Source organism: Talpa occidentalis, unplaced genomic scaffold (assembly GCF_014898055.3).
Source record: "Talpa occidentalis isolate TD23 unplaced genomic scaffold, MPIMG_talOcc4v2.1 talOcc4.2, whole genome shotgun sequence".
NCBI classification, from domain to species: domain Eukaryota; kingdom Metazoa; phylum Chordata; class Mammalia; order Eulipotyphla; family Talpidae; genus Talpa; species Talpa occidentalis.
This window is the reverse complement of record NW_023602073.1, coordinates 13,753,802-13,774,108: the sequence shown is the minus strand read 5'-3', so window position 1 is coordinate 13,774,108 and position 20,307 is coordinate 13,753,802. Positions and strand designations below refer to the sequence as shown.

Here is a 20,307-nt window from a genome sequence, read left to right as displayed (position 1 = left end):
AAAGCAGAACTCCTGTAGAGTGTGGCTCAGGAGTGAGCAAGTACCAGGAGTTGATTGTGAAGCATCCACATTTTGAGAAGCACTGTTTTAGATTGTTCGATTCAGAAGATGCTACCATTGGAAAATGAGACCTGTCCTTCCCCGTAGCTTACTTCCCCCACCTGATCTATTGATCTTATTAAATTCATCATTTCCTCGTGTGCAAAACAAAATATTCCTTTATTCCATGCTTAATGGCCCCTGTACCCTGGGAATTACTGTTGTGAAGGTTTGCTGCTCTTTCTCCCCTTCTCTCAAATCCTTACATTTCATTCCTTTTTGTCTTTTTTTTTTTTTAAAGATTTATTTATTTATTTATACAAGCACTGGGTACAGTCAGAAGCGCAGGAGGGTGAGAGAATTCACCAGAGCCAGAGCGGGGAGCAGAACAGGCAGACTGACGAAGTACACTGCTGAGGGGAGCAGCGGGCGGCACGAGAGGTCTGCGCACCATGTGGGACCCTCGCTGGTGGCTGGGGATCGAACCGGCGCTGCACAGGCTGCGGGTAGCTTTGCAGCCCAGTGCTCAACCCCTGCACCCCCAGGGGAGGCCCTCATTCCTTTTTGTCTTGAGAGGTGTTTTCCATTAGTTCAAAATGCCTGAGTTGTTGACCTCCAGACAGTTTGCCTGTCTTCTCTCTCTATTTACCCTTGACCACATACTAACCAATGATTCCATTGATTTGTCAGTAATTATGGTGCGCTTACTATGTACGTGCATTGGGCTAGGGGTTTGTAGTGCATACTGAAAAGAAATAAAAATGGGCCTCGCTGGTGGTGCAAGGGGTTAAGTCTCAGCGCTATCAAGCCACCACCAGTCACTGCAGCACTAGATTTCCAGCCCGGGAGCTGACACACACAATGCAGCAGACCTCTCCTGCCTTGCCTGCTGCTCCCCTCAGCAGTGTACTTCGCTAGATCTGCCTGTTCTGTTCCTCATTCTGTCTCTGGTGAATCCTCCCACCCTCCCTGCCCGCCCCCCGACCTCTGGCCTGCACCCCAGCTCTCTTGTATGCATAAATAAATAAATCCTTTAAAAAAAGGAAGTAAGAAAGCAGAATGAGCCATCCAAATTTGGGTAACCAAAACAGTCAGGAGGCTATTGGAAGGTCCATCCAGGTCCACCCAAGCACACCCAGGCATGGCCACTTCCCAGAAGACACTGAAACCAAGCCGGCTAGCCAAAGACATTGATTTGACAGGACAAATATTTCAACCAATTACTGTTTGACTGACTTCACCTAATTTGCACATTATTGCACTAATCATAACTCCACTTCCATAAAGCTTAATTTGCAGAGTGGAGCAGAGTGAGAGCTATCCTGCTTTTTCTTTCCTGGCCTATTCCCGTCCACTTATTGCTAATATGGTGTTATATGTTGTTTGCTTTGTTTGTTTAATTAATGAAGTAACGTTGCTTTATAACATTCTATGTTTCAGGTGTATGCCATTGAAAATCAGTATGTCTGTAAACTAGATTATGTTCATCACTAACTAACTTGCCTTTCCTATGTGTATGTCGGCCCTTCCATTCCTAGGTGACTTGGAACATGATTCAGGGCTTCTTGGATCTGTGTCTCCTAGACTGCAGTACAGATAGAAGCCCAGATAGATGCCTCTTTTGGGGAGGGAGAGGGGGTTCCAGCTTGACCAGGTTTCAGTTTCTTTTTTTTAAAGATTTATTTATGCATATAAGAACTGGGGTACAGGCCAGAGGTGCAGGAAGGGGCTGCTGAAAGGATTCACCAAAGGCAAAGTGGGGAGCAGAACAGAATGACTGAAATACACTGCTAAGGGGAGCAGTGGTGAGACAGGAGAGGTCTGCGTGCTATATGGGTCACCTCCCTGGCTGTGGATCAAGCTCTTGCTGCAGTGGCTGCTGATAGCTTCATAGTGCTGACACTTAACCCCTTGTGCCACCAGGGAGGCCCCAGGTTTCAGTTTCTTGATTAACAGCATTAACATAGGTGAGTTTTCTCTAATCTCTTCAAGAACTAACTTGAGTGAGCCTAATAGATTATGAAGTAAGCATGGCAACTTGGCCCAAAAGAATGGTTCACTAGTAGGGACTTTCAGCTCCTCAGACTTCTTTTTTTTCTTTTAAAGGTTTATTTTATTTATGCATATAAAATCTGGGGTGTAGGCCAGAGGTGCAGGGTTGGAGGGTGAGAGGATTCACCAGAGACAGAGTGGGGAGCAGAACAGGAAGACTGAAATACACTGCTGAGGGGAGCAGCGGGTGAGACAGGTGAGGTCTGCTGTGCCATGTGGATATCTCCCTGGCCGGCCGGGGATCGAATTCGTGCTGCAAGAGCTGCCAATAGCTTGATACTGCTGAGACTTAGCCCCTTGCGTCACCAGGAAGGCCCCTCCTCAGACTTCTTTATTCAGCATTGAGATCTGCTTAAGGCAGTTGGTGTCCTTAAGTCAGACACCTCTAGCATCTTGACCTATTGCAGCAATAAATTCTAGCCTTTTACCCAGGCAAGGGAAGAACTAGTGGTACTTCAGGAATTCTGAGGTCAGGAATAGCTTTATTATTCATGCATCAGGTCTCAGACCTGGGCAGCCCCTTGAGCACAAAAGTTCTTGACCAAAGAGGGAAAAATGCAAATATCTGATGGCCTGGGAGATCAATCGGCCTGACCAGGTGGAGATCAATCAGCCTGGCCAGTGGTCTGACCCTGTTAGAATGGCACCTCCTTTAGATATGCTTATTAAGGAAGCCAACTTGTTATTTACACTTACTTTGCATTATTTACTGCACCGGGCCTGTGACTCATTAGCAGGAAACAGGGAAGATTTTATTTGCTTAGCAGTTCCCTTTCAGACTGAGGTTATCTGCTTCAGCCCATTTGTGCTTAGTGTCCTGAGGACAACACCTGGCAAGTGACAGCGCCCTGCGTCTGGCTTCCTGTGTGCCAATTGAATGGATCTCAACACTTACCTTTTCTGCTGGGACACCTGGAATTGGTTATCCAGCTTATCAAAGATTTTATTGTCAAGATTGTCACAGCAATTCTACTGTGGACCTCAACCTCCGCATCCTGAAAGAAAACTCTAAGATGCTATGTGCTTTTGGCATGGAAGATTTAGGAGATAAAGCTTTGTACTGATGGAGGCGGGTAGAAAATTTGAGAAGGAGGCATCCCAAGACCAGAAACTGGCTCAACAAGGCCACAAGCTGGAGGTGGGGGTAGAAGCGATTAACATAGTCATTAAACAAAGTATAGAAAGTATCCGAGGCACAGAGCAGAGGTGGGGATATGGAGATTGAGGGCCACTGTGACAGAATCACTGAGCCTTTCAAATCTACCTAGCCAAACCAAGTATGGAAGAACTCCTTAGGTTCCAACCCTAGAAATAATTAATTTAACAGCAGTTAACAATCCCACAAAGGGATGAGCCCCTCCCAAAATGAAGAAGACTGTGTCAGTGCAGTCCCCTCCCTGGCAAGATGCAACTGCCCCTCCTGCCTGTGTGTATGCAGGGCCTTCTAATCACCACCCTTCCTTTGCAAAACAGCAGAGGCAGCTCTGCTCCCCGGGCTGCCCGCCTGGGACTCTACAGGCGTCTCTTTTAACAAACCTGCCCCTTTTAGGGCCAGCTTGTGCCGGTGCAAGCATCCTTTACTTCCCTTCCTTTTAAAAAAAAAAATAATAATATTTTGATATAACTAAACATCTCTGCCTCGTGGAGAAACTCGCCGCTTGCTGCTGAGAGGGGAGCTCTGATGAAACTTTTCTCAGAGGTAACCCAAGGAGGCTGCTCTGTGAACTAAACACCTCTACAAACTGACATCATGTACTGCTGTCTGTCATTCCCATTCTGTAATGGATCTCACACAAGAAACAATGAAGATGTAACAGGGTGGTCCCCCGGAAAGGGGGAGGTTCCAGGTGTCCTGCCCCACCCAAAAGGAGGGGGTTGCTGAGCAGGGAGAGAAGTAGCTGCAGAGGAGACTGAGGAAGGAGGGAAGCAGGATGGAGCCAGAAGGAGCCCTGGAGGAGGCACATGGAGCCTAGAGACACGTGAAGAAACTGCGCTTGCCTTTTGGTCGTGGACGGGGTGACACAGATGTGGGTGAGACCCGTGGGGAGGGGTCAATGGCGGTTTTTGTCCTGATTTTGATTTTGCTTTTTTCCTCCCAGACTTGTCTGACTGTTTCTGACCCTTTTCTGGGGGTCCCCACTGGAAGATGCTTTAGACTTGTGGCAGGCTTTGGGGCCTTGTTCTGGGCCAATCCCACATGGATGGACTTTTACCCACGAGGGGACGGGTAACTTTAGATGCTTGATTTAGAAACTAGATTCTTTGCCTTTCCTGTATTGTTTCCTAATTATATTAAAGTTCCTTCCCATTAAAATCTCATATATTTCGTGTTGATGTGGTGGATGGCAGAACCTATTTAGAGCAGGCAGGTTTGCAGGGTCTGGGGTGCTCCTCTCCCTGCCCTGTAACAAAGAGACTGGAGGTAACATAGGACCTCTGATCATTAGAAAAAAAGAAACTTAAATGGACCGTTTGTTTGTTTGTTTGTTTTAAAGATTTTTTTATTTATGCATACAAGAACTGGGGTACAGGCTAGAGGTGGGGGGGGGTGAGAAGATTCACCAGAGGCAGAGTGGGGAGCAGAACAGGCAGAATGACAGAAATACACTGCTGAAGGGAGCAGCAGGCGAGACAGGAGAGGTCTGCTGCGCCATGTGGGTAGCTCCCTAGCCAGGGATCAAACTCCTGCTGCTGTGGCTGCGGATAGCTTCATAGGTTGAGTCTTAACCCCTTGTGCCACCAGTGAGGCCCTCTAAATGGACCCTTTTGATGCTGCAAACCAACATGTCATGATGTTGCCTGATTGTTTAATGAGTGTGATTACCCCTCAAGTCCAGTTCACTTCCCCTGCGATATCCCCATGGTATACTGCATCTTGCGATTCTTGCTAAGTATTTGCCTTACTTGCCGAGTCATTGTGGTCACATTGTTTAAACTAAAGGTAATCGTTAAAACCAGCCTCATAGCCCGTGGCTTATTTTGATCTTTCAAGGATCTGTTTCTTTACATTTAAAATAATGGCATTATTTTTCAGTTATAGTTGTATGTTAGTTAACATATTCAATTACTCTCAAAACCATGTATATGCAGGTAGTATTTGTAGTTTCAAAGAAAATTCATCGCCTTTTAATATTAGTTAACCTAGAAAGTAATTTGGGTGTGATTAAGTTCCATTAATTTCTCAATACAATCTAGGAGTAAACTTTTATGTCCTTGATGTTTTCCCTTGACACTGAGAAAATAACACTTCTCGTTTTTCACAGTTTTCAGTCAAAATGAACTCTGAACATTATTCAGCTTAATAATAAGTGGGCCAGGTCAATAATAAAGAGTAGTAACATCTTAAAAAAAAAAGTGATCTCAGCTTAAGAAACAAAATTCAGCTGAGCAAATTTTAGATATTTCACCAGCTTTATTCAATAATTCATGAATCCAGCAGCATCCAGTCTAGCAAATAGAAAGGAGCTGGAGGGAACTATGTAAAATGAATTTTGTGGGCAGAAGGAAGCTGGAACAAGGAAGTTATAGTAGATAAAAAACAGGTTGGCTGTTGTAGGGCCATTTTTTTAGAGAATGGCAGGAATCTGTCAGGCAGATTACCTGACTGGTACTGATTAGGTGATTCTGGAATGCTGGTTTAAGATTCCATTCCTGGGAGAGTCAGCTTGTACTCTTAGCATGAGTGGAACTTAGCATAAGTGACTCTATTTTGGTCTGTTGTCTTGTTTGTGACCATATGTATATCTAAACAACCTTGTTGGGGACCTCCCTGGTGGTGCAAGGGGTTAAGATGGCAGCACTATAAAGTTATACACAGCCACTGCAGCATGAGTTCCATCCCCAGCCAGGGAGCTACCCACATGGCACAGCAGACCTCTCCTGTCTTGCCCTCTGCGCCCCTCAGCAGTGTATTTCAGTCATTCTGCCTATTCTGCTCCCCACTTTGTCTCTGGTGAATCCTCTCAACCCCCACCCCTCTGGCCTGTACCCCAGTTCTTGTATATATAAATAAATAAATCTTGAAAAAAAAATCAACAGCCTGGTTGGTGTATGGAGGTCTCCACCTCCAACCTAACAGAAAATTGCTCTGAGTTGTATGTTGCAGGCTTCTGCTGTGAAGTTTCCCTTTCCCTCTTCTAACAATTTACTTGCCTCAGAATCACATGTTTTGGGCCTTCCTGGTGGCATAGGGGGTTCAGCGCAGAGCTGTGAAGCAGTCCGCACCTTCTACAGTGCGGGTTCAATTCCCTGCTGGCCAGGTAGATACCCACATGGCGCAGCAGACCTCTCCTGTCTCGCCCGCTGCTCCCCTCAGCAGCATTTTTGGCCCGTCTGCCTGTTCTGCTCCCCGCTCTTTGTCGGGTGAATCCTCTCACCCTCTCGCACCTCTGGCCTGTACCCCAATTCTTGTATGCATAAATAAATAAATCTTTTATTAAAAAAAAGTATCACAGGTTTTACCCAGTACAGTGGTTTCTATCATACAGTTTTACAAGTTGGCTTTTGAGTTTTCTGGTAGCCAGAGACAGAAATGAAACATGACAGCTTTTATGAATTATGTTGTCCAAAGGTGACCCAATAAATTTTCAAAGCAAATAAGGCATATCCTAGTGTCTGCATTTGAGAGTAATTTCTATCTTGGCTCTTCATTTAAAGGCTGCTCAGGGAGGTAGTGGTATCTTTGCAAACAAGGGCAGTATTATTGAGAGCAGAGCTGGGAATTGGAAATGACCTATCTCTCTATTCTACACTCTTTTGACCTTGGTTAGAGATCTGTTATGTTCAGCTGGAGCTTCACAAGTTCCCCATGTCCAAGATTAAGCTTTTCTTTAGGAAATAAAAGGCAAAATCTATTGAGGTGATTTTTAGAGATATATTTGCACTTGAGAAAATATCTCTATTGAATTAAAATGGAATTGTTACCTCATTGATGAGAAAATGCATATCTGTTTTATCTAATTCCTATTAAATTGGACCAATTAGACATTCCTATAGAGTCAATGTTTGGCATTGAGTGGTTTTTTTTTAAAGATTTATTTATTTATGCATATAAGAACTGGGGTACAGGCCAGAGGTGTGGGGTGGAGGGTGTGTGTGAGCGGATTCACCAGAGACAGAGTAGGGAACAGAACAGGCAGACTGATTGAAATACACTGCTGAGGGGAGCAGCAGTGGACGAGACAGGAGAGGTCTGCTGTGCCATGTGGGTAGCTCCCTGGCCAGGGATTGAACTCATGCTGCAGAGGCTGTGGATAGCTTCACAGTGCCGTGCTTAACTCTTTGCGCCACCAGGGAGGCCCCCATTGAGTGATTCTTAAACATTTATAACAACCACAGTGTGTGTACAGTTAAAATTAAATGATTCTTGTACTATATGGAACCATTTCTTTAGAAATATAAGAGAATTCTCTTCGTTAGAGTTAGAAGTAATCTCTGTTACTATGAAAAAGATAACAGTTGTTAAAACAATGATCGGTGATGGGTCTTCGCTAGGAAAAAGATCTCATGCCATTCTCATCTCTGCAAGAGAACCCTCACACAGTGCTTCTCAATTTATTTTTATTTCCATATATCACAGACGCTTTTGTAAAAAATGAAAAAGAATTCAAAGAAAGTGATCCTGCACGAGGCTGTCAGGCAATGACACATTACTCTAGAAGTTTCCAAGGACCTGGGTTTCTGTCCTTTTGTCATGGGCTGATGCCCATCTCACTGCATCCCCAGAGACATGCTTGCATGGCACTGCCCTGATATCTGCTGCAGCTGGTGATTGGCAGCGTTTCTAGGCCATTATTTAGACTTGATGAAAGCTAGTTGGCTATAGACCTGTATTAGGGAGAAGCTTTTATCTCCTTTGATAGTTCCCTGTCAACTGATCTGTCATAAGGAGAGCCAGTGAGATTAAAAAATTTCAGTGTGGGCTTTTGTGGTAGCGCAAGGGGTTAAGCACAGCACTATGAAGCTCTCCGCAGCTTCTGCAGCACGAGTTCCATCCCCAGCCAGGGAGCTACCCACATGGCACAGCAGACCTCTCCTGTCTTGCCCGCTGTTACCCTCAGCAGTGTATTTCAGTCAGTCTGCCTGTTCTGCTCCCCACTCTGTCTCTGGTGATTCCTCTCACCCCCCACACCTCTGGCCTGTACCCCAGTTCTTGTATGCATAAATAAATAAATCTTTAAAAAAATTCAGTAAACAAAAATAATAGGATGTTATTTCTGGAATCATTTTTATAACTGAATGTTGAGTAAGGAGGAGCAAGATATTATAAATATTAAAACAATGCGCAGTAGAAAAAGGATGCTTCTGTTGATTAAGTGGAGCAGCATTGTATGACGCGTGTGGAAGGTTAGTCAGACACGGGTAAAATGGAAGGATGGCTGGGTGGAAGGACAGGAGGGACAGGTGTGTGGACAGGTATGTTGATGGATGGACTGTAGGAGAAAGAAAAGACTTTCTCTACCAAATGCTGTTATTTGCTTGCCAGCTATGATAGCTGCTTTTCTCTTGCTCATCAGAGCCCACCTTGTTTGCAGGTTGTTCCTGTGCACAGTGCAGCGAGGGGAGGACTTATTCCAATGCAGTCATTTTACCTAACTTGGAAACCACCAGAATCATGCGGGTGCCTGAAACCATCCCCGTAGTGGACTGCACGGTTGCTTGCTGTGACCTGTCCAGCTGTGACCTAGCCTGGTGGTTTGAAGGGCGCTGTTACCTGGTGAGCTGCCCACACAAAGCAAACTGTGAACCTAAGAAGATGCGCCCCTTCAGGTCATATCTCACGTTTGTGGTCAGGCCTGCCCAGAGGCCCACCCAGCTGCTGGACTACGGGGAGATGATGCTGAACAGAGCTTCCCCATCTGGCATCTGGGGAGACTCACCTGAGGACATCAGAAAGGACTTGCCCTTTCTAGGCCAAGATTGGGGCCTAGCGGAGATGTCTGAATACCCGGATGACTACACTGAACAGGAGCAGGACCTGGTGCAGCCCATCAGCAAGCAGGAGCCCCAAGGGAGCGCTGAGGACATGGATTGGGGCCTGTTGCCTGGCGGTGAGGGAGGTTTCAACTCCTCTGCTGGAGAAGATACTGCTCCATCAGCAGAGGCACAGAGGGAGGACACCAAGCCGCAGTCCCTGGACCTGGAGCACCATAAACTGAATGAGTCCACGGGGACACATGTCTCAAAACACTCTCCAGAGGGAAGGCTGTTGCTTCCTTCTGTGACTCCATCTTCTGGAGACGTATTGGAGACGGAGACTTTTCAGCTCCAGGAACAATCTGGCAACAGCTCTGGAAAAGAGGTGGGTGCAGCTGGTGTGTGTTTGGGGATATGGGGGTGGGGTTGGGTCATTTAGGCTGTGGGAGCACAAGCAGGTTCCTTTTGTGGGGGCAACTGTCTCAGATGTTGGCCAGAAAGATGACTCTCTCAAAGGCTTTCAGGCAACAAAACATCCTGTTCCTTTGCTGTGGTTTTGTGGCCAGGGTGTTTAAAAGAACAAAGAGTTCTTTTGCCTTTACCAATCAGTCACCTAAGATGCTGTGAAGCTTCTCCCTCAAGATGCCTCTACCTGGAACGAAGGTGGCTGCAGATTTTGTGTATATGCACTTCTACGTGCATATACACAGCACATATACCACTGTACACGGCATGTAAGCCCACAGGTTTTGAAAGCTGTTTGTATGAGATTTCTTCAGGACCCGGCAGATACTTAATTTGCTAGAAACTCACCAGTGAGATAAATCAGAGGGAGATTAATGTCAACCTAGAGTTCAGGTGGCAATTAAAAAAACATCACATTTCTTGATTGCAATTTAGGATATATCAATTCAGGTAGGAAACATAGGAAGTACCCCTGGGGGGGATAAACTTAGAGGGGCTTATGAAACAAAAGGAGGAAGGTAAATGGTTAAAGAGTTGATTAGTGTTCATGGGCTTAAACTATATCTGACTGTATTGAATAGGTTATTTATTCTCTAAAAAGAGACCTGACTAGACGGAAAGCCAATAATTATCAGTTCTCAAACAATTATTTGCTTGATTTTTTTTAAAGATTTATTTATTTATTTATGCACACAAGAACTGGGGTATAGGCCAGAGGTGTGTGTGTGTGGGGGGAGGATCCACCAGAGACAGAGTGGGGAACAGAACAGGCAGACTGACTGAAATACACTGCTGAGAGGAGCAGCGGGCAAGACCAGAGAGGTCTGCTGTGCCATGTGGGTAGCTTCAAGGCTGGCCAGGGATCAAACGTGCTACAGTGGCTGGCGATAGCTTGGTAACACTGTCTTTAACCCCTGGGCCCACCAGGGAGGCCCCCGCCGGCTCAGTTTTTAAAATGGCTTCACAGATGCCAACTTTTCACAAGGAGAGAACATAAGAGCTTTTCAGGAGAAACACATGTTAAAAAAGAATGGGAATCCTTGGGAGAGTAGACATACCAAAAGCAAGGGGAGGTTAAGGTATTCATGGCAGAAGGTCAGGGAAATAGTGAATGAGATTGCACTAGAGAGAACAGTTGGAGAACTCAGACATTGCTCATTTGTGAAATGCTGGACCTTGATGAGAATGATGAGCCTGTTGATTAGTGGAGTTATGCAGCTGAAAAGGAAGAGACAAAAGTAAAGGTCATGGGCAAAAATATTTGTATTTCAAGATATAGATGGCAAATCAGAATGTAAAGGGACACAGCCAATTAAGATATTTAAAAAAGGAAAATATTATTAGAGATTTCAGTGCTTAGGTTAGAATAAGTAAAGAAAATGGTATTGAATTGACTCTGCGTTACAATCTCAACAATAAAATATTGCTAAGAACATTGTTTAAATGGTGAAGTTATCTGATAACTTCAGAGCCTTTTCTACTTTCTTCTGTTTTTCTGTATTTTTAAACTTTTTAAAAAAGATTTTTATTTATTTATGGATAGAAGAATTGGGGTGTAGGCCAGAGGTGCAGAGGATGAGAGGATTCACCAGGGACAGAGTGGGGAGCAGAACAGGCAGATCTATCGAAATACACTGCTGAGAGGAGCAGTAGGCGAATCAGGAGAGGTCTGCTGTGCCATGTGGGTAGCTCCCTGGTGGAGGATTGAACTCATGTTGCAGTGGCTGGTGGTAGCTGTTAAGTACACCCCTGTACTTTAACCCCTGTGAAGTTAGAAGGGAAGCCCTTGTAATTTTTGTGCTTGTAATATCTTAAAAATGTGAGAACCCAATTAAAAATAAACTGAAATATCAAAGGTTAGCCATGTTCTTTTCTCATGTAAGTATTACCATAGTTTACCTTCTTTCATGCTATCAAGTCATTTACTTTCTTGTTTCTATGTCTGTAAGTGACTCAAATCAAACTATATTAAAAACCTTTGGGCTCCTCCAGTCTTTGAATTTGGTTATGTTAAAATGTAATTATCAAAAGAAAAAGATAAAATCATGAATCGAAAAGGGAGCTGAATTGGTGAATCTAAAATATATTTCTTTGGTACAAGGATTATCTTGAGTTGTTTTGTTTTTGTTTTTTAAGCTGCTTATTTCTATGAAGCTGGAAAATCCCTGAAAACACTCTAGGTTTTCTTTTGTAAGAGATAGTTTTATTTGTAAGGGAAATTTTTGTAAGGGTGCCTCCCTCTCTAAATTTGTAGATGTTCATATTAATGGAGAAATTGAACATAATTTGCATAACAAGGTCTTTGTCTTTAAGGTACCTTGGTCAATTTCAGAGAGTAACTCAGTTTTCCTGGATATCTCCCATATAGGCAAAAAGCGTACATGTCATTAAACTTTCATTTTTCTTCTGTTAATCTTTTTTATTATAGAAGATCTCAGTGAAGAACCTTGAAAGGTAGTAGAACGTTATTTTTCCTCTCCTATAGGATCAAAGACCTAAATATAGTAATTAAAACTATAAAATACTTAGAAGAAATATACAGTGGTATATCTTTATGACCCTTGGTTAAGCAGTAATTTCTTAGATATGATCAAAAGTATATCAATACAAGAAAAAATGGACAAATATGACTTCATTAAAATTAAAAACTTTTGGGCCCTCCCTGGTGGTGCAAGGGGTTAAGCACAGCACTGTGAAGCTTCCCGAAGCCTCTGCAGCACAAGTTCAATCCTCAGCCAGCCAGGGAGCTACCCATATGGCATAGCAGGCCTCTCTTGACTCGCCTACTGCTCCCCTCAGCAGTGTATTTCAGTCAGTCTGCCTGTTCTGTTCCCCACTCTGTCTCTGGTGAGTCTTCTCACCCTGCCCCCTGCACCTCTGGCCTGTACCCCAGTTCTTGTATGCATAAATAAATCAATCTATTAAAAAAAATTAAAAACTTTTACACTTTAAATGACAACATCAATACAGTGAAGACAACCCATGGAATGGGATAAAATGTTTAGTAATCATGAATGTTGTATCCAGACTATGTAAAGAGCTCTTACAACTTAATAATCATAAGACACATAATGCAATTAAAAATGGACAAAGGATCTGACTAGACATTTCTTCAAAGAAAACAAAAAAATGGTGAAAAGCACATGAGAAATGCTCAGTACCATTTATCTTTGGGAAGATGCAACTCCAACAAATAAGTTAGCGCTTGGTTAGAATTAAAAAAAAAACACCAACAAAATAAATTGGAATTCTCACACAGAGCTGGTAGGAAAGTAGAATGGTGCAAGTGCTGCAGAAAACGGTGTGGTAGTTCTTCAAAATGTTACGTATAAGTGTGCGTGTGACCCAGCAATTCCACTTCTAAGTACTTACCAAGAGAAACACATGTACTGTTCAAAGTACTTTTCTGGGGCATATTAAAATTTTAAGAGTTTATCGATTTATTGATTTCACATTTGCTGCACTGAACCAAAAATAGCTAGGAGAACTCCACCAGGAGCCAGGGCAAAGAGAAAGTGTGGAAGCAAAGAAGAGAAATTAATTGATTGCTCTAGCTTTAAAGTCTAGCTGGCTGTATGTGATTGCTTATCCTTAGTGTTTGGATTTCATAATCCTACGGCATTTATAGGTCTAGATTTTAGTTTGCTTTTGTAGGTCTCCCTGGCATTAGAGCCTCCTCAGTCTAATATCCTCCTGGTTTAATGAAGTTAATCGTACATGTGAGGACTTGTACATAAATGAATTGCTCATGGCTGTATTATTCATAAAGCAGTGTAACTGAATAGGAACAATTCAAACAGTATAACATAAATTAAGATTAATTTATTGCGTATAAAATGGTGTTTCCTTCAGATTTGTTTCAAGCGCACAAGACTAGGCAAATACACCTAAAATACGTTGTTTCTAAATAAATAAAAGTAAAAGAAAGAAACAAGAGGGCCTCCTCGGTGGCGCAAGGGGTTAAGCACAGCAGCATGAGTTTGATCCCCCGGCCATCAGGTAGGTGACCCACATGGCACAGCAGACTTTTCCTGTTTTGCCTGCTGCTCCCCTTAGCAGTATAGTCAGTCTGCCTATTCTGCTCCCCATTCTGTCTTTGGTGAATCCTTTCACCCCCCTGCACCTCTGACCTATACCTGAGTCCTTGTGTGCTTAAATAAATAAATATTTTTTAAAAAAAAAAGAAAGAAGAGCCATTTGAGATTACTGACCAACTAGGTTTTAAATGGAAAGACTGAAATGGGAGACACTGGTTGCTTCTTTGAGTGGGTTGTGTAAAACACGCCTCCATCCTAGGCCTCCCTGGTGGCACAAGGGGTTAAGTCTTAGCACTGTGAAGCTATCCACAGCCACTGCAGCATGAGTTCCATCCCCAGCCAGGGAGCTACCCACATGGTGCAACAGACATCACCTGTTTCGCCTACTGCTCCTCTCAGCAGTGTATTTCAGTGGATCCGCCGGTTCTGCTCCCTACTCTGACTCTGGTGAATCCTCTCATCCCGCCTCTACCCCAGTCTCTGGTGAATCCTCTCACCCCTCTGCACCTCTGGCCTACACCCCAGCTCTTGTATGCATAAATAAATAAACTAAATCTTTAAAAAAAATGAAAGAACCCGCATCCTGATAACTTAGCAAGGAGTTCTCTGTAGAGATTGTGGAGAGAGAACTGAATAATGACTGTAGGAATTGGCATGTGGCTCTAGCTTAGCAAGTCGATGTTCTGGAGAGGAAGCAGGAGTAGGGCTTTCTCCCTCAGCTATCTTCTGGTGTCTTTGACATCTTCATCCTCTAGAGGTACCTTAATTCCTCTGACCACTGTCTATAGACTTCATTCTTTATTTCAACTTGGTAGTACCTTTCCAAGACTCCATAAAACTAAAAATATCCAGTCTCTCCTGAGGACTTTGCAGACCCCACTATAAGATGCTATGAACATCTATTTTGCAGCTCTGATTTGCGGTGATTCTGAATTTCATACTGTTCTCATTTAGCACTGAGGCAATGTACTGCCTCATGTATTAGCACTGACTTCACAAACCCAATTGCCTGAAACTTCGAGGAAATGGAGCACCTTAAATTTATGAGAAATCGTTTGATTTCTCTTAATCTGATCAATATAGTTTGATCAACATTTTTTAAAAGATTTATTTATGCATACAAGAACTGGGGTACAGGCAAAGATGCGGGGAGGGGGGTGGAAAGGATTCACCAGAGACAAAGTGGGGAACAGAACAGGCAGATCAACTGAAATACATTGCTGAGGGGAGCAGCGGGCGAGGTAGGAGAGGTCTGCTGCACCATGTGGGTATCTCCCTGACTGGGGATCGAACTCATGCTGTAGTGGCTATGGACAGCTTCATAGGTTGTGTCTTAACCCCCTGTGCCACCAGGGAGGCCCTGATCAATATATTTTTATTTTAATGTTTCATTTTCTTTTTGCCTTCCTTCCATAGGGGCAGAGAGGAAATTTACCTCTGCCCACTCTGAGTTCTGTGGCTAGTTGAGCAATCAGATGAACATCAAAAAGATTAGAAGGAGAAAAGAACAAATTTAGTTACACATACATGGAGAACCTACGTGGATGTAATTCTAAAGTAATGAGGGTATCTATCCTGAGCTAAGGAATGGGATGGGAACCAAGCGTTCAAGGAGAGAGACTCACATGATGAAAAGACCAGATCTTCTGTAGTGACACGTTTTCCCTGCTATAAAATTGGTTTTACTTGGGCCTCCCTGGTGGTGCAAGGGGGTAAGATGCAACCTATGAAGCTATCCACAGTCATTGCAGCGCGAGTTCGATCTTTGGCCAGGGAGCTACCCACATGGTGCAGCAGACCTCTCCTGAATTTCCTGCTGCTCCCCTCAGCAGTGTATTTTGGTCAGTCCACCTGTTCTGCTCCCCACTCTGTCTCTGGTGAATCCTCTCACCCCCCACACCTCTGGCCTGCACCTCAGTTCCCCCAGTTCTTGTATGCATAAATAAATCTTTAAACATAAAATAAAATTGGTTTTTCTCATAGAAAGGTTACTTTTGGTAAAGATCCTACTTCTGGGTAGTACTCCCAATTTCCATTCTACAGGTTAGTTAAGGGAATGGTAGAAGTTTCTCAGGATCCTGCAGAGCCTACATTTACTTCACTCCAAAATAATCCACTTATCAAAGTGATACATTTCAGGAAGGTCTGTTTAGAGAATCTTGAAGGAGGCCTGTCTGTGATCATCTTGGAGGGGCCTGTTTTTCATTCTTGAAATTTATTGCTGAAGGTTTCAACAGTTGCCTAGTTAGTATCAGGACCTCAGTGGATAGTCTGTGATTTCAGCAGTGATCATAGTTATCAATCTCCAGTCGCTAATTGTCTGCCATGTCCTCGCTCAGTTTTCTCAACTACAGAAAAGAGCAACTGGATTTTTCATAAATACCAGTGGCCCCCTCTCTGCTTTACATTTGAGTTATAGCTTTTCATTCTGTGGCTTCTCACTGCACATTTCTCCTCTGGGTCTCCTGATCATCTACGTTTGAATTTTACTTCTCTGAATCACAGTAAAAAATCATAGGCAGATGAGGCTCTGAGGAGCGTTTTATTATCATATGATAAGATGTTTCCCTCTGGCGCATAATATTTAGTTTTAAGACTTTAAGTTGGCTAACTCTTGTGACAAGGTGACATCTGTGAAGCCATTTTAAAATGGAACCAGGGAGCAATTACAGAGAAATTGCATCACCTGTTTCCTTGCACTGGGTCAAAAACCTTTGAACTGGGCCAGAAGCATTTGTTTCAAGAAACCATCAAGCAAATAATTATCTGAGAACCTATGATTATGCATTTTTAGATGATAGTCAGTCAGTACCCTTGTCATCCTTTCTAGAGAGCTAGTAGCCAATTCTGTATAGTCAAGGATAGTTTAAGCTTGTTAAAACTAATCAATTATTTTCTTTTTTTACATTGTAAAAGGACAGGTTTATTAGAAAAAGGAGAAAGGAAAAAGAGAGGCACTTGCATAGAAACAGGTGGGCAGAGAGATTCAACTCTTTTCTTCAACCACTTACCTCGTTTTCCTTTTTTGCCTCCCATAAAGAAAATATCTGATTTTGTCCCTGGGTGGTGGTAGTGGAGGGGGCATGTTTTAGATTTTCTGCCTGGATCTGTGTATCTCAGTTTATAATTGTTTGATTCCATGTTAGCTCTGCCTTTTTTTTTTTTGTGGGACCCTCGCCGGTGGCCGTGGATCGAACCAGCGCTGCAGAGGCTGTGGGCAGCCTCGCAACGAGCGCTCAACCACTGTGCCACCAGGGGAGGCCTTAGCTCTGCCTTTTAATTTTTTATTTATTTATTTTTTTAAAGATTTATTTATTTATGCATACAAGAGCTGGGGTACAGGCCAGAGATGCCAGGGGTGGGGATGTGTGTGTGAGAAGATTCACCAGAGACAGAGTGGGGAACAGAACAGGCAGATTGACTGAAGTACACTGCTGAGGGGAGCAGCGGGTGAGTCAGGAGAGATCTGCTGCGCCATGTGGGTTGCTCCCCGGCCGGCTGGGGATTGAACTCGTGCTGCAGAGGCTGCAAATTGCTTCATAGTGCGGTGCTTAACCCCTTGCGCCACCAAGGAAGCCCAGCTCTGCCTTTTTAATTGCATCCTGGTTTTTAGTCTGGCTCTCTTTGACTAAAATTTTGGTTGTAGTTTGTATGCAATGGATAGTAGAGATCATTTACTCTAGACGCCAACTTACTGTCAAATTATCTGGTTTTCTTCAATTATTACCTTGCTGATAAGGTGCATTGCTACCGTGATTATTTTCTCTCTCCTGGCTGTGAATGTTCTTGAATGTGTGTGTTCATGTATAATGATTGTCCAACCTTCATTTACCTTCCATATTGATAGCTAACAGAGAATACTTGAAAGAGATGACCAGAATTCTAGAGTTTTGTGATTAGTAGACATGGTATTTCAGAGGCTACCGAATCTCATTTATGAAAAAGGTCAGTGACACTAGTACTTAAAGAATTCAACCTTTTTTCCCCCTTTCACATCACCTTATCCATGTAATTTATCTCCTAGGTTCTAATGCCTTCCCATAATCCTTCTCCAGCCAGCCTGGAGTTCAGCGCAGTCACCGTGGAGAAAAAGCCAGTTCTCACAGTCACCCCGTGGAATCCGGAGGCCAGCATCCCGACCCTTCCCACCAGCATCGAACCCACTGAGTCCCCTCTAGCTGATCAGCCTGTATCTCCTACCACTGCTCCCAGGACAGGTAACTTTTCAAACAAACAAACAAACAAACAAACAAACAAACAAACAAACAAACAAACGTGCAATGGGAGAAATAGTGACAGCTTTTAAAGTTTACTCATTCATTCCAGGCACATCTGTATTTGTGCCAGAAATGGTGCTACCTACTGGTACTAAAAAGATGTGTAGGGCCTCCCTGGTGGAGCAGCGGTTGAGCACTGGGTTGCGAAGCTGCCCGCAGCCTCCGCAGCGCCGGTTTGATCCCCGGCTGCTCCCCGGCCACCGGAGGAGGGTCCCACATGGTACACAGACCTCTCCTGCCAAGCCCGCTGCTCCCCTCAGCAGTGTACTTCGGTCCTTCTGCCTGTTCTGCTCCCTGCTCTGGCTCTGGTGAATTCTCTCACCCTCCCACGCTTCTGACTGTACCCAGTGCTTGTATAAATAAATCTAAAAAAAAAAAAAAAAAGAATCTATTAAAAAAAAAAACAAAAACATGTGTAATGACTCTGTAGTCCAAATGGGAAGACAGACAGGTATAGAGATGTTTTGATACAGTGTGGCAAGCATTGTGAGGGGTTGCTATGGGGCCAGAGGAGGGGTACTCCATCTGCTCCACTTGGGGAGGTAAGGAAGTCTTTTCAGACCCAATTAAGCCCGGGCAGAGTAAGCCAACTAAAGTGGGCTTGGTATGTTGTTTAAGTCAAGGCAGCAACATGTGTAATAACGATAATTATATTTGCTGATCGCTGACCAACTGCCAGTTGGTCAGCATTTCCCATCTCTCATTCATTCTCTGTGCAAGAGAATAGAAGCACAAATTGTGTGTGACATTTTTGAGGACTGTAGGGTGTTTGGTATGGCTGGAGCTAAACCTGTGAATATCTATATGAATCTGGAATGGAAAACAGCAATTTCAAAGGATCCTGTATTCTATGCTAAGGAATTTGTGTTATATTGGATGATGTGTATCTAGGAAATAGTATGGAGTGAAAAGAACATGGATTAAAAGACTGTAGCAAGTGGTTGCAGGGATGGAGAGAAGGAAACAGATTCAAGAGAGATGAAGGGAAGGGGATGGTGGAATGATGAGAATTTGCTGAGTGATGAAATGTCAATATGAAGGTAAAAGGCCTACAGATATAGGGACATATACAACTAAAACTAGAAGTGCAGTTGGACTGAAGGGGGGTCTTCAGTGCAGCGGTGAAGACTGATGACTTGGGGGCCTGGGAGACCATTGGGGGAGACTAGTGGGGTGAGTCGGGGAGAGGCCTGGAGGATGGAATTTGTAGGTGTCTTTATATTAAGGAGCCTATGGAGCTGGCTGAGTGCTGTGCCCGAGAGATGGTAGAGAAAGAGGGAGCATGTACTGAGTAAAGGCAAGAGAACACAGAGTCCCAAGAAGAAGTCAGAGCCCCAAGAAGTCAGGAAAGGGCCCTGTGTTGCTCAGGTCAGGGTGAGGATTGGGAAGCCCCCATTAGATTTACCGATAAAGAAATTACTAGAGGCTTTGTCTTGTTTCCTGAGGCTCTCTGTAGTTAATGTACTTACTGGCTAACCCTCTCTGCCAGGTTTATTTACTTCATGCCGAGATTCCATAGATAATGATAGAAGAAGCTATGTAGACTAATCATATGCTGTAATATGTTTGGAGGGATTTGCTTCCATTGATGTGTGAACGTCATAGAGTGTCTTACACAAAACTAGCAGCACAGCCTGCTGCACACCGAGATTACACATTGGGACCACCTCTGTACACATCTTGTCATTGGCCAAAATGTCCTTTTATGATGAGTGACTGTATTGAAAAGGAAACTGGCCTGGGAATTTGAATCCTTGGATTCCAGTGGTATGATTGCAAAAAACTGTTAGAGGATTGAAAGAATTGATGCACTTAAAGCACTTGGAACAGTGCCAGGGCACTTTGATCTAGTATGTAAGTGTTTGTAGAACTAAATACATTTTTATTTTAAAGATTTATTTATTTATTTATACGAGCACGGTATAGTCAGAAGCGCAGGAGGGTGAGAGAATTCACCAGAGCCAGAGCGGGGAACAGAACAGGCAGAATGACGAAACACACTGCTGAGGGGAGCAGCGGGTGGGGCAGGAGAGGTCTGCGTGCCATGTGGGACCCTCGCTGCAGAGGCTGTGGGCAGCTTCACAGCCCAGTGCTCAACTGCTGCGCCACCAGGGGAGGCCCAGAACTAAATACATTTAAATTAAGTAAATGGGCTCAGTGTCCTCCTCTGTGAAGTGATATGTTTGGACTAATGTCTCTTTTAGGTCCACTTCTGCTGACTTGCAGTGCAACGAGTCAGTGAAAGTGATGGGAAGGAGGAACCAGAGTAGTCAGTGAATTCTCTGCAGCTGTTTCTGGAAGACACTTGAGGGCCTCAGGGCTGAGGCAAAGGAGTGGATTTCAAGGAGCCTCATGTTCCTGCAACATCTCTACACGGCTGAGATCTCTAGAGAGCACTCAGCTTTTTTTTTTTAATCTTTGCTTTTCTCTCTGTCATATCTTGACATATCTCAATTGTATTTTACAAGTGAAATGAATGTTCAGTTGAGTCAAGCCGATTGAATATGTCATTATAATCCTGG

The 20,307-nt window shown here is 43.8% G+C and overlaps 1 protein-coding gene across 5 annotated transcripts in view; it reads left to right on the top strand.

The window, feature by feature from the left end:
- KIAA0319 (KIAA0319 ortholog) overlaps nucleotides 1-20,307 on the top strand; it is a 99,601-nt gene that overhangs the window by 31,339 nt on the left and 47,955 nt on the right. For 4 of the 5 annotated variants that reach the window (XM_037518932.2, XM_054698349.1, XM_037518933.2 and 1 more), the window contains exons 3-4: nucleotides 8,625-9,391; nucleotides 17,533-17,725. In XM_037518932.2, the coding sequence (XP_037374829.1) occupies nucleotides 8,625-9,391; nucleotides 17,533-17,725 (960 nt within the window). Of the gene's footprint in view, nucleotides 1-4,065; nucleotides 4,123-8,624; nucleotides 9,392-17,532; nucleotides 17,726-20,307 lie in introns of those variants that run through there. The other variant, XM_037518934.2, reaches the window with a different exon arrangement.